Source organism: Etheostoma cragini, chromosome 4 (assembly GCF_013103735.1).
Source record: "Etheostoma cragini isolate CJK2018 chromosome 4, CSU_Ecrag_1.0, whole genome shotgun sequence".
Classification (NCBI taxonomy): domain Eukaryota; kingdom Metazoa; phylum Chordata; class Actinopteri; order Perciformes; family Percidae; genus Etheostoma; species Etheostoma cragini.
In genome coordinates this window covers 16861549-16875075 of record NC_048410.1, presented here as the reverse complement: position 1 = coordinate 16875075, position 13527 = coordinate 16861549, and the positions used below count along the sequence as shown (strand labels likewise).

At 41.8% G+C, this 13527-nt stretch overlaps 2 protein-coding genes across 2 annotated transcripts in view; both read left to right on the top strand.

Annotated features, from left to right (window-relative positions):
- tmem51b (transmembrane protein 51b) overlaps nt 1-5861 on the top strand; it is a 9756-nt gene extending 3895 nt beyond the window's left edge. Inside the window, exons 2-3 of the mRNA XM_034870361.1 lie at nt 3283-3712; nt 4473-5861. Of these exons, the coding sequence (XP_034726252.1) occupies nt 3297-3712; nt 4473-4926 (870 nt within the window). The 5' untranslated portion in view covers nt 3283-3296 and the 3' untranslated portion in view covers nt 4927-5861. The remainder of the gene's footprint in view (nt 1-3282; nt 3713-4472) is intronic.
- A 1848-nt stretch (nt 5862-7709) lies between these two features.
- Nucleotides 7710-13527, top strand: part of skib (v-ski avian sarcoma viral oncogene homolog b) — a 31467-nt gene continuing 25649 nt past the window's right edge. The window contains exon 1 of the mRNA XM_034868809.1: nt 7710-9009. Within this exon, the coding sequence (XP_034724700.1) occupies nt 8116-9009 (894 nt within the window). The 5' untranslated portion in view covers nt 7710-8115. The remainder of the gene's footprint in view (nt 9010-13527) is intronic.

The following is a 13527-nucleotide window of genomic DNA, read 5'->3' as shown; positions in this document are numbered from 1 at the left end:
TGGTACCAATAGTGCAGGGAAACAGCCAGGTTTTCAGCTACGTATTTATGCGCATGCGTGAACATCGTGCGCATGCGCTGAACGGATCGTGTAGGCAGGACGGATCGTGTACCCACAGGGACCACTGAGCTCTATGCAAAAGCATCCAAAGAGCACCATGTCATGGGACCTTTTAATAAACTACTGATATACAACCACGTCTCACATTGTAAAGTTATTTTATGATTGAAATAGCTTATTATCCACTTGAGGGCCAATTCAAGGTCTGTTTGGAACCATTTACAATCCCATAATTGTCTCTATGTTATGATCATCAGATGGAAAATTAAACAGTTTCAGAAACATTATAAAAGTTACTCGTAGCTATTTTTGAGCTGCAAACAGCAGCACTTTTAGTGCCAGTGTAGCATTTTATAAACACTGCAGCACAACATTGTTGCTGACCAGGTGTTGTCCAGATGCAGTGTTTTTACAGCCACAGTCTACTGTTTTTTAAAGGAAAACATCCTGCAGGTTGTCATTATTTGAACACATTTCCAAACACTTGACCACTGCTTTAGTCATCTGTGCTATGTTGTGTGACCACAGAGGCTGTAGAGGCAATCTGCAATGCTTTACAACAGTGGTGGTTCCAAATCTTGTGGGTCAAGACCCCCCAAAATCCTTTTTTCCTGCTACACAAAAAATTTAGTTTACTCTTTAGCCCTCTAAAAAGTATTCTTAAATTAAAGGTGCTCTAAGCAATGTCACACGTGTTTTAGGCTACAACAATTGTTGTCACATACAGAAAACATCTCCTCACTGTCGGTAATCTGCCTGTCCCCAGAATACACTGTAAAAAAAAAAAAAAAAAAAAAACAGTCTCTGAAGACAACCCAGGCTCCACATGCGCCAAGAAAAACAATCTTTGTCAATGTGCACCACCAAATATAACAAAACGGTCGTCCAGCATTCCAGCCAATAACCGACAAGAAGGATTTTGGGGAAGGGGGTAGGGGGATGGGGGGGTTAGTGTGCGGAAGGAAGGGAGAGGGGACGGGATGAGGAGAACGGAGGGGCGATCCAGCCTTGTTTTGTTCGAAAATATTTATAAGGAGGGCTGTCACCCAACATGGCTTAGAGCACCTTTTTAAGCAATTTGAGAAAGAAAAATAACCTGTATTGAGGGGTTCCAAGTAGATAATGCTGTGTTTTAAAGGGTTAACTTTTTTTTTAGAGTTAACTGTGTTATTCCAAGAATGTCTGGGAAAAAAGGGTCTCGCCCTAGTTCGATGTACCCTATAAAATGTGTGCATACACACAGAGGAGTCTGGATCAACGGAAGTACATTTTCAGCGTAATTGCCCCATGCGCCTGATTCCCTCACCTTCGGGAAACCACAACAAACTTCAAGCTAGCAAGCCACAGTCTGATAATGGGAAGTTTTGAAAAAAATGTGGATCGTGCAATGAAGCAGGCCTGCTTTGTTCTTTCGGGGGAATAGTTTAAAAGATTTACAAGAAATATGTTTACGCCATTTACTTTCTAACTGGGTTTTTTGGGGACCAATTGGCGGGATTGCTATGGACAAAGTAGTCGAGGCGTTACACTAATAAGAGCAAATTACGTTTAACCGTGTACCCAGCTAATTTTAGTATCTTACGTTACTGGATTGTGTGAACCGTTGATTTTATTTAATATTGTATGTGGGGTTTTCTTTTCTGGAGTGCAAATGTTTAACCCAAAACAAGTTTACCCAAGACCATTTTGCACAGCAACTCTCTCTTCATCCGGAGTTTAGTTTTGGCCATGGTTTAAAGAAATCCAAACCACCCAGAGCGTTTTTTTTCTCCTGTCCCAGAATGTATGTGATGAGGTGCCAGACCTTATTCCACAGCGCTGTGCAGAAAGGAATCGCAATGCAAGACTTCACACAGAGAGACACAATAACATGAACACTTACAGTATGAGCACAGTTTAAGAACACCACCTCTCAACTAAAAAAACAAAAACATTTGCAAGCTTAAAAAAGTAGGTGAGATTTGTGCCACGTTCTAAACTGTTCCAGTGTGTTTTTTTAACAAATGTTGATTATTGTATTATGATTATACCGTGGCCATTTCCTTTGTCGCAACATTATTCAAGTGTGAGTCACTCCTCTCAATGAAACTCCCTCTCCTGTCATGTTAAGGCATGTGTGGAGCTACCACAGTACATGCTGTTTAATTATAACCTGTTTTCTTGTTAACCTACTCTCTCGTTCTGTTCCTTATAAATGTAATCTTAGCGCTTTTATGCAAAGCATAAATTAAGTAATTTCTTAACACTTGCAGACAACTTTATTACAGCAACAATCAAAAGCTTAATGTAGAAATTCTGTCAGGACAGATTTTAATTATAAATTAAACTGTAACAGTTTTTAGTTTGACGACGTGGCTCTGCTAATGTGATGCCCTGGACCAGATCTGAGCAGACTTGATCTGATACGCACCGTCCCGGAGATAAAAAAACTCTCCCAAATGTAAACTAAATGCTGTGATACAGAAGAAGGCTGTGGAGTTGGAGGTGAGGTCAAATGTAAGGTTAAATTGCTAAAGCAGGCAGTGGTGTGGCAGGAAGGGCGTCACACGTGCATATTGAAAAGCTCTTGTAGATAAACGTTTTGGGAACGGCTTGGCGTGTATCTAAATAAAGTGAATATCAAATGGAACTAGCGTTAAAGATGTTCTTGGTGGTAAAATGGGATTGACGGTATATGAATCATGTCACTAAAACTGAAGCAATTGTCTATTTATTGCTAAGTCGAATACCAGAGAATTAATCAGCAACTGTTGATCAGTGATTAATTTGAGTTTGAGTCATATGTCAACCAAAGGTGGCAAACATATGCTTGTTTCTCATGTGAGCACTTTTTGCTTTTCTTTGTTATATATGATTACAATTTGGGTTTTGGATTGTTACATTGGACAAAACAAGACATTTGAAGATGTTACCTTGGCTCTGGGAAACAGTAGTTGACTTTTTTGCAAAATTTTTAATTTATAGGCAAAACAACTAATCAGTTAAATAAGAAATTAACCTAATCGATAATGACAAAGTGACTGTAAAGCTACAAAGTGTAAGAAAGCTTTGAGTTTGCATAATAAGCATTAGAGTTAGGCGGTTGAAAAGCATGGCTACAATACATCATTGCCCAAACACATTACTTTAATCATTTTACATTATTACAGTATGACAGCTTTACGGTTTGTATCTCTTCACGTCGAGTCTCTTCTCACTGTATTGGTGCTCCTTGTCCTGCAGTCTGTCCTGCAGGGATGTGTTCCAGTCGGGGTATATGTGGCGACAACAATCGTCCTAACAGATCCTCTGGCTCGGAAGGCTCCGGTTCAGGCGCTCACTATGCACTTTGCGCCCTGGGAGTAGGACTCATTGCCCTGGGTATTGTCATGATTGTGTGGACTGTGATACCGTCGGATGGACATGCCCCGACCGGGTCCCCCACCCTGTCAGACAACTCCACCACAGGGTCTGGCGGCATAGATCCAGGAGAGGGTAAAGACACCAATTCTTCAACAGTGGCCTTGGTGCTGGTTGGAGTTGGGGCAGCCATGCTGTTTTTATCCATTTGCCTTGGTGTGAGGGGCAAGAGGAGACGACACAATGCAAGTAGAACGCCAGCTGCAACAGGAGTCCCCCTTGTGACCCCTGTGGCAGGGCAGCAGGAGTTAACGTAAGTATACTCTGACTTTTCTTAGATGTTGTCAACTTTTAGTATTCCTTCAAATGAAAATATTTGCATACATATGGCGAACAAAGTTATTGCTTTCTAGGTCTTGAAATATGTCAACCTAGAATATTAAAAGCCATTTTGTTTAGGATTTTTAACGCCCTTACTTGGGCATTCCTCCCAAAACCGACCCATGAACAAATTAATAGGTGCTAAAAGCAACATACAAACTGCACCAAATTGTGAGTGGAAGTGTTTCATTTTTGTTTAAACTAAATTCTGCCAGCATAATCATTGGAAATATGCCATTCAACTCGGCTCTATTGAGCTTTTTAGCATCCTTCAGCTCATTGTTTTTGTTTCACGTGACACAACTTGTTTTGGTTCAGTCTCACAGCTATCCTAGCCTTGTTTGGCTACAGCAGGCAGCTGTACACCAACTGCTCAGCATCAACACGCGGACAGTGGGCTACTATCTAGTAAACATAGTGGAGCCTTTAGCAGCTAATGAGCTATATCAATTCTTTGCGTCAGGAGTTGGTGGAGACTAAAACCAGAGCAAAGGAGAGTGAATATTGGACATTTTACAGGTAGACCCAAACCAGTCTCCAAAAGAACATAACGTTGCTCTGTATCTGCTATATGAAACGATCTATTACCGTTTGGCAAAAAATAGCTATTGCAGGTTGAAAGTTTGATTATTTTCTCATGTGTTTTATACTGCACGTTTTCATTGAGGCTCACCTCTTGCATTCCTTTGCAGAGCTGCAGCACAGACAGCATTAAACGTGCCGAGCTACGATGAGGTCGTTGGCAGTAATGACTATCCTGTCCGCCAGAGCAACCTTCGCCATAGCACCTCCCAGCTGCCGTCCTACGAGGACATCATAGCTGCTGTGGAAAACGAGGGAACAGGGCCCAATGACAACCCCACAGAGGATACCCCTCTTAATGATGCCCCACCAGCTCCAGCTGAAGCTGCCGCTGAGCTCCAGGCTAACCCTTCTGGCCTTACATCCAACCACAGCCTGCCCACTCGCAGCAGCAGCCGGGCCAGCCGTTTACTACGGCCCCTCCGGGTGAGGAGGATCAAGTCAGACAAACTGCACCTGAAGGACTTCCGCATCCAAATCCGCAGCCCCACACAAAATCCAGTGACCATTGAACCCATCACTCCTCCACCGCAGTATGACAATAAGATGCCTGAATTAGGGTAGTGTTTCTCCCTTATTTTCTGCTCCCAATGAATGAAAATATCTCTGTTTTAAATGGACTAATGATTACAATTCTGAGAACCCATTTTAAAGGTTGTTTTTTAGTAGGTTAAATGTGGCTGCGAGCAGCGTGATCGTAGCCTGAAATGAGAACATTGTCTTTATCACTGAAGCTTGTGATCTGCATATTTATTCTGTTACTAAGCATAACTAAGTCTGTGTGAAAGGATCGGAAGTGTGTAGCAAAGTGTGTTGAAATAGACAAAACCCTGAACTCTTTTATTTACAGTATGTTTCTCAGCTTACCAGGAATTCTTAATGTTACTGTATGTTGATTCTAATTAGTTGTGGAAAAATGTAAACCAAAATGTTGTGATTCAAAAGGGAAACTAATTACATAAGAGATTTTGAAGTGGTATTAAGTTTCATAAGCATTAGACGTACAATCTTTTTGTAATTTGTAGCTAAAGGAAATACACTAAGGTCAAGAATGTATGATTGTTTGATGATTTGTAGGTTGTTTTTAAATCTAGTGTCTTAAACAAACTGGCTTTTAATGAATGCCATCTGCATGGCGTCCAGTGTGAACTGCAAAATACTAGAAACACTGGGAACTATTATTATAAAAATCGGTGAGAAAACTTTTGGATATTCTGGTATGGGATTTTAACAATTAAACCTGCATTTCTGTATAGGACATTTTTAAGTATTTAGATGTGTAACTGTGCTGTATGATGTTTGTAGTGGTGAATAAATGTTTTTCTATTTCATTTAGGATTGTGTCAAGATTTTATATTTTTGTTGCACAATGTCACACTAAATGTTGTTAGTGTTGTGTATGTTCAAATTCCTTAAACATGGTACCGATAAGATGCCCAAACTGTGTAAAATAAGTAAATCTACTCATACACACAAACAAAATTTATTGTTCCTTTTTTCTAATTTTTTTTTGCTGCAAGTTTTAAAGATGTATTTATTTAAAAAGAGAGGAATTTTTCCTTGAACTTTCAGTTAATAAAATCTAACTTTAGATGTATTTTTTGTTCTTTTTTATAGTATGACTCCTATTTTACTTTCTGCTTTTGCATTTTTTTGCACATTCATTGATTAATTCTTAGCACCCTCCAGTGGTTGAAAAGGGCGCACAAGAAGAACTGCTTGAGTGAGTGGAAATGTAATCACTGTCAAGTAAATTGGTGGGTATTTTTATGAATTTCAGATAACTTCTATCAGTTATATAGGATTTATGATGGTTTAATATTGGTATTGAATTTATGAGTATTCGGAGTGAAATTACATTTTACCCTTAGTTGCATTGAAATATACACTTCTCCATACAGTAAGATGGTCGAAGTTGTGTTTAATAATTGAATGCTATCTCCTTAATGTATCCCAAAGTTATATTATAATTACAATGATGCTTATTTGTGATTTAAGCATTTGAAAGAATGAGATACAATTATGAACAACGTGATAACTGCATGCATTTGTGGGCTTTTGTTTATTTCACTGCCATTTCTATTCGCAGGTGTAAAATAATGTATTCAATGCAGAAAAAATCCCCCATGTGTAATATTCTCTTACACACTATGACATTAATGGTTATGCATTCATGTGCAAGAAGCATTTTACTGTTGCAGTTGGTCAAGGTGTAGATAATTGTCATTGATTTATAATTAATTATTTAACTGTTTATAGTTTAATCCCTAGCATTGCATCGTATTTCACGAACTCATTTGTTTTGTATTTTAAGACTTAATCTGTAAAGTAACATGTGTAAGCTGTATAATTGTAGTAAAAAGTAAATTTTTCTCTGAAATGTAGTGAAATTGAAGTATAAAGTAGAATAAAATGTAAATACTCAACTAAAGTAGCCTGTAATATAAGTACCTCAAATATGAATTTATGTACAGTACTTGACTATTAATGCACTTCGTCACCTTCCACCAACACATTTAGGTTTCAAGTTGACCTTCTTAAAGTTCCCATAACATGTTGCTCTTTGGATGCTTTTATATAGGCCTTAGTTGTCCCCTAATAGCATGTCTGTAGTTTTGTTTCCAAAACTCAGCCTTGGTGCAGAATTACAGCCACTAGAGCCACTTAGTATGTGCCATTTCTGAGTCTATAGCTATTGAGGATGGGGGGGGGGGGGGTCTTGACCAACTGCCACTTTGCTTGTTTGAAAGCCATGATGTCTCTCTTTCCTGGGTGGGCCAAATTCTCTGGGTGGGCAAAGCAGAGAAAGGGGAGGTAACTTGGCCCCTTATGACCTCATAAGGGAAAGATTCCAGATCGGCCCATCTGAGCTTTCCCTTTCTCAAAAGCAGAGCAGAATACCCAGGGCTTGGTTTACACCTATTGCCATTTCCAGCCACTGGGGAATCATAGGCAGGCTGGGGGAACGCATATTAATGTTAAAGAAAACTCATAAAGTGAAATTGTCATGCCATGGGACCTTTAAGCAAAATATGCAGTGCATTTAGATCATCTCATTTTAAAAAGACATGTTCCAAAAAGTTTCTAAAGTAAGACAAAACATGCTGATCTGCAAGACGTAAACATCTGAAATACTGAAGTTTAATTTTTTATTTCCAACATCAACTATATTTTCCTAAGCTCCACCCTCCCTTCGGTTCTGAGTTTTTTTCTTTTTTTAATGTGCAGCTGCCATGTAGCAGAGGGAGGCACAGCTGGCTGAGGGAAGAGCCAGCCTGGGGAGTCAGTCACATTCCTGGCTGGGATTCAATGACTGAACCAGACACAAACAAACAGAGAGGGCGAGAGAGAGAGAGAGAGAGAGAGAGAGAGAGAGACTCACACATTGAGTGAGTGGGGCGACAGACTGAGAGTACGCCAGACTGAGCAGACGAGGCATATTTTGAGCGCACATTAGGAGTGCGTAAAACCGCAGGAGCGCATAGAAACACGGTAAGCTACCCGGTGATTATACGTTGGATAATACGAGTTTTAAGTCGAGGAGTTGTCGACTGTAATTGCGTCTGCTTACAGAAACAGCTCTTGCGAATTCAGCAGCGTCAGTTTTGTGAATGGACACGCTGGGAAGCTTCTCCGGTGACATGGAAATGTGCGTTATTGAGAGTGTGGCCGGATGCTGAGGACGCCCGATTCGATAAGTCAATTTCAGCTTTAATTTTGAGTTTTGAACTCTCTTTTCCAACCGGCGACAACATGGAGGGCACGAGTTTTCAACCCCATCCCGGACTTCAACAAACTCTGAAGCAGTTTCATTTGAGTTCCATGCGCTCTCTCGGCGGACCGGCGGCGTTCTCCGCTCGGTGGCACCAGGACTCATTCTTCGGTAAAGATGGAAAATCTGTTGAGTTGATGCTCACCCTGCCGGCCCAGACACCTCCAGTGATGTCCGGTCCACTTTTCATCCCATCCGACCGCTCCACGGAGAGGTGCGAGACGGTCCTGGAGCGGGAGCCCATCTCCTGCTTCGTAGTCGGTGGCGAGAAGCGGTTGTGCTTGCCGCAGATCCTCAACAGCGTCCTGAGAGATTTCTCCCTCCAGCAAATCAACTCGGTGTGCGATGACCTCCACATCTATTGCTCCAGGTGCACGGCAGACCAGCTGGAGATCCTTAAAGTGGTGGGTATCCTGCCCTTCTCGGCTCCGTCCTGCGGGCTGATCACTCAGACTGATGCTGAGCGCCTCTGCAACGCTCTCATTTACGGCGGTACTTACCCTCCTCACTGCAACAAGGAGTTAGGCTCCCTGGAGTTGGAGCGAACCGAGAAGAGCTTCAAAGTCTATCATGAATGTTTCGGTCGGTGTAAAGGCTTGTTTGTCCCAGAACTGTACACCGGCCCGAGTGCCGCCTGCATCCAATGCATGGATTGCAGACTCATGTTCCCTCCTCACAAGTTTGTGGTCCACAGTCACAAGAGACTCGAGAACCGGACGGTCCACTGGGGATTCGACTCTGCCAACTGGCGTGCTTATGTGCTCTTAGACCCGGACTACACCGGAAAAGAGGAGAAGAGTCCCCTGGAGCAGCTGCTTAAAGAGTTAAAAGGAAAATATGACCTGACGGGCAAGCGGTCCGGTGAATCGTGCAGAGTAAGTCAGATCTGCTTCACCTTGTTATAAACTACTTCGTATTTTCTTTAAAGTGTTTTGTTTGTATATGTGGATGTTTTCAACAGTTTCCGGCCTGCATTCATTTTGAGGAGGCTTCCTTCTCATCAGGCATGTCCCTGTATTCTTTGATTGCTTGTTTTTTCAGTGCTGCCACCAGTATTATTAGGCATCCTAGCAGAATGGTAATGCAAATGTGTGTGTGTGTGTGTGTGTGTGTGTGTGTGTGTGTGTGTGTGCGCGCGCATGTGCGTGTCTGTGGGTGTGTGTTATATGAAGCGGTGACAGTGAAGCCTCTAGCCATCAGCTGACACCCCTCAGCATTCTTCCCATCCTCCAAAAGTCACCGGTCCACCCCCCACCCTCAGGGTTACCCAAGGTCATCTGCATTATGATAAATGGAGTCCCGATGATATATTTCTTTAGTGTGAAAGGGGAGAGGGGGGCTGGGAAGCCCATTATGGTGCCACTAGGTGGGGAAGGGGATAGGAGTTTAATGAGGTTTGGGATAAGGGCATGTGTGTGTTTATTTGTGTCACAGTCCAGACTCCTTGCTTGGGTCAGATATGTTTAGTGTGGACAAAGGGCCAAGAGATGAGGTGGCTGTTACCTCGTCACAGAGCAGCTGTTGTGTGGGACTCTGCTAATGAGTGGACATCTCTGTATGCATCACCATGGTGCTGCTCCTGTCCGAGCAGGAGGCAGGGCATCTTTCATAGGGAAAGCTTATGTATTAGTAGTCTCTTTGAAAAATGCACAGTAAAATGTTGTTGGCTTATAGAGAAGTTTACTACTCCCGAATGCGGCACACAGGCGTCTACAGCAGATTTAAATCTTCTTTTCCCACAAATTGGAACCAGACGTCTTTGTGCAGTCAATAATTATCTGTCTCTGCAAAAAAAAAAAAGTCTTGCACCTGTGGCTAATTTCGCCCTAACCGCAGTCAGCAGGTATTGATGCATCACCTCTGAGTTATATATTTTCTCTGAAATAAGGGGGGTCTGTGCTGAAGGTCTTACAGTGTGTGTGATATACTCAGAGGCTGAGTGTCATGGAGGGAGCGTGGCAGAGGGGGCAGTGTGTGTTTGCTGTGGTTCACTGTCAGTTGTGTCCCAGTTAGCAGACAGACCTGGTCCTCAGGGAGCTGCACACCAGCGCTCCCCCATACATCAGCCTGACAGGCCAAGCTGCTGAAAGGCCGGACGGGGGTTTGCAGGCCGTGCTTGGCTTGGTTTACCTATAAAACAAAAACTCAATGTTATCGGCCTGCCTAAGCCTCCCTCTGATGTTAGAGTGTTTTATTAATGAGTAAGAGCCTCAAAGGTTACCTCCGCTGCCTGTGTCATCTGTCTAGACTCCCGCCAGCTCATCTACTGTATGGTTGAAGGTGCAGATACATCACTGCTGGAAGAAACTGCTGAGAAGATTGATGCTGATGTAGCATGCTTTTTGTAATAGTTTTGAAGCACAGCTTACTGGAGAGATGTAAGCGTGATTTAGAATTATTTCAGTTTTATTATTGATAGGCTGTGAATGTAGAAAGTGAAACATAACCAACCTCCTCACAATACTGATAAATAGGACCAGAGGAGGGAATGAGACCAGTGAACCATTGTGTCTGTTTTCTATCAAATCTAGCATTTGGTCATCCAGCCCTTTGCTTAATGTGCAGATGAGGCCAGATTGCTGAGAGGAGGCTGCAGACTCTCATTCAGAAGATGCAGAGTGTGTGAGCCAGGCCTTGACATGTGTTTTCAAAGGGCCATAACCCCTGACCTTTCCCCAAAGACACTGACCCAGCCTTCCCCCATTATTTTCGCACCATCCAATCACATGCACTTGTGTCCAGTCCACTTGCCAGATGGTTGTCTGATAAGGATGGAGGCATATAAAGTGGCCAAATAACAAACTCTCAACTGCAGCTTGATTCCAATAAAACATCCAGCCATTCAGTGATGCTTAGCTCATATCCTGGATGATTATTTTGCTGACACATTACCATCTTTTTTGTAAATTTCATGGAAACTGAGACCAATTCAAATGAGTTATTCCATTGTGTTGAACCTTGCATGTAATAATTCAAATGTTAACTTTTCTGATTAGCATGAAAATCTTACAAGAAAGAGGATTGGAAATGCAAAAAGGTTTTTTTTTCTTTCAAAGTCAAATACTTCTGAGCATTAACTGGAAAAGAAATCCCTAAGAAGTGAGGGCAATGTGATCTGACTGAGTGGAGAGTAAAAGGGCACTCAGGAGAACTGTGTAGACCCTCCTTAATGGAATGGATATTAAAGCCATTCAACTGAGGCCAATTTATGCCATTTCTTATCCCATTGTTCTCCTCACTCGATGAAATTAGCCTCAAACCTGGAGCAAACTAAACAAGTCTGTCGAAGACTAAAGGTTTGTGTATTCACTTATTAGCTGTTTGGAAAAGTGATTGAAAATGTCTTTCTATATCAGGTGAGTGTGTGTTTACCTGCACTTGTATGTGTGTGTCTTTATGTATAGCTGGTATATGAGTTGTGTTTGCATGTAAACAGGCGACGGTAATGACTGGATCAGCTGTGCAGTCCAGATTAAAATGCCGGCTCATTTCCATTCCCATCTGTCTGCTGACCTCTGGGAAGCCCTGGAAGCTGACAGCGTGCATCTATTTGTCCGTGATGGGCCTGTCTGCCCAGCGTTGACCCAGTCAGCCAAGACCCAACCTGTCCACATCAAACAGATACACATGGAGTCATTTGCAATCGGTTCAGATTTAGCACATCTCTAAATGTCACTCCTGGTGCAGCAAAGCAAGTTTGTTTTGTTTAATTAGCCTTCTCTCAGAAATCATTCTTTTGAGAGCAGTCATCTGACTCCCAACCCCCGCCCCCGCCCCCCTCAACTCCCCATCCCCCAGCAGACCATCACCTCGTCTATGGACGGAGCATTTTGGTCAAAGCACGGACCGCACGTCAAGGCAAAGGGGTGTCAGGAGCTCCCTAGGGTTGTGGCCTCTATTCTGGCGGCGGTGACCCCATGTTAAAAGGGTGTCAGCTGGGGTTCTGTTATGGGCGATGTGTGCTAAAGACCTGCCGCCTCCTTTGTTTGAGGGCCAGGCTTTCAGAGGCTGTGAAGTGCAGCCATTTCTTTTTGTTAGTGCCTTGTTTCTTTGGGTGCTGTGTGGATTGGTCTGTAACCTCCACCCTTTCCCAGGATGAGAAATCCATGCTTGTGAGTTTTCCCTGTCACTGGTTTCCGGGTTATGTGCTCAAAGACAGACTGGAGCCTGTAGTGGTGTCTGCATGTCTGATAGAGATAGGTCTTGGCCATAGTTCAAATATATCTTTTATTGATTATCTTTTAACAGAATCATTTTTGAAATTACGAGTATATATTCTTATAATGATGTACTCCTACAAATATCTGTTGTTTAATTTTTAATAACATGTAAAAAGTTTTAATAAAAATCTAACCAAATTAGTTAATTATTTTTTTATTTTTTTATATTTAACAAAATGATGAGTTTGTGATGATGGGATGTTGATATTGATTTTAACCTATTATCTTTTTTCTTTAAATACGTGTTAAAGCATAGCTGGACAATACGAATATACCAAATTTGTCCATACATTTTTTTTAAATATGTTTGCAGTAGTGGAAGAAGTATTCCCATCCTTTACTTAAAGTGGATATATGTAACATTCAATTTGTGTTGATTCTAGCTGCCGCTTTGCACAAAAGCTGTAGTGTTTTTACCACACCTGTCGTAAAGATCTTTTCTTTATGGTGCTTTATTGCCCACTGTAGATCACTAAATTAAAGTTACCGTGAGGTCATATAGTCGTGATGAATGCTTTGCTCAGACAGAAAATCATTCACTTACAATAAGAAAATACATTACAGATGAATCGTCACATTTCAAGTGTTGCATACGGTTACTTAGCCTACGTTGGATGTATTGTGAACTAAACCTGTCGCTGTGTCACGAGCCAAAGCATTAAGAGATTGTTGTAGCAACCAACGTAGTAATAGCCTATATAGCGCATTTCATGAAACCCAAGGACGCTTTACACAGGTATAGGGGGACAAGGGAAAAGAAAATATTAGGACAACACAAACGCAGACTAAAAAGATAAACGTCCACATTGCTTATTGTAAAGTTATTTTATTAATGAAATAGATATAATCAATACCTGAGGGGTAATTCTGGGATGTTTTTTATTCATTTACATTCCTGTAATTGTCTTCATTTGTTAAAAGCCCAACCAAGATTGACTCGGTTTTGCCCGTTGTCTTTCACTTTCCCTGTCAGCTTTTAGTTCTTCGTTTAATTTCCTTCCTTTATGTGATGGCCCTGCCCCAGTATCAGCCATAACTATGACAGACAACTTCTAAAATAAAATGTAAATACAATTAGGCCTATATAAAGAAATCTCCTACAACCCTTTACCTGGTTGGAAACAGTAACAGGCTTTTCCGGTTATACATCTGTGACCCATGCGAAAGTTTCCT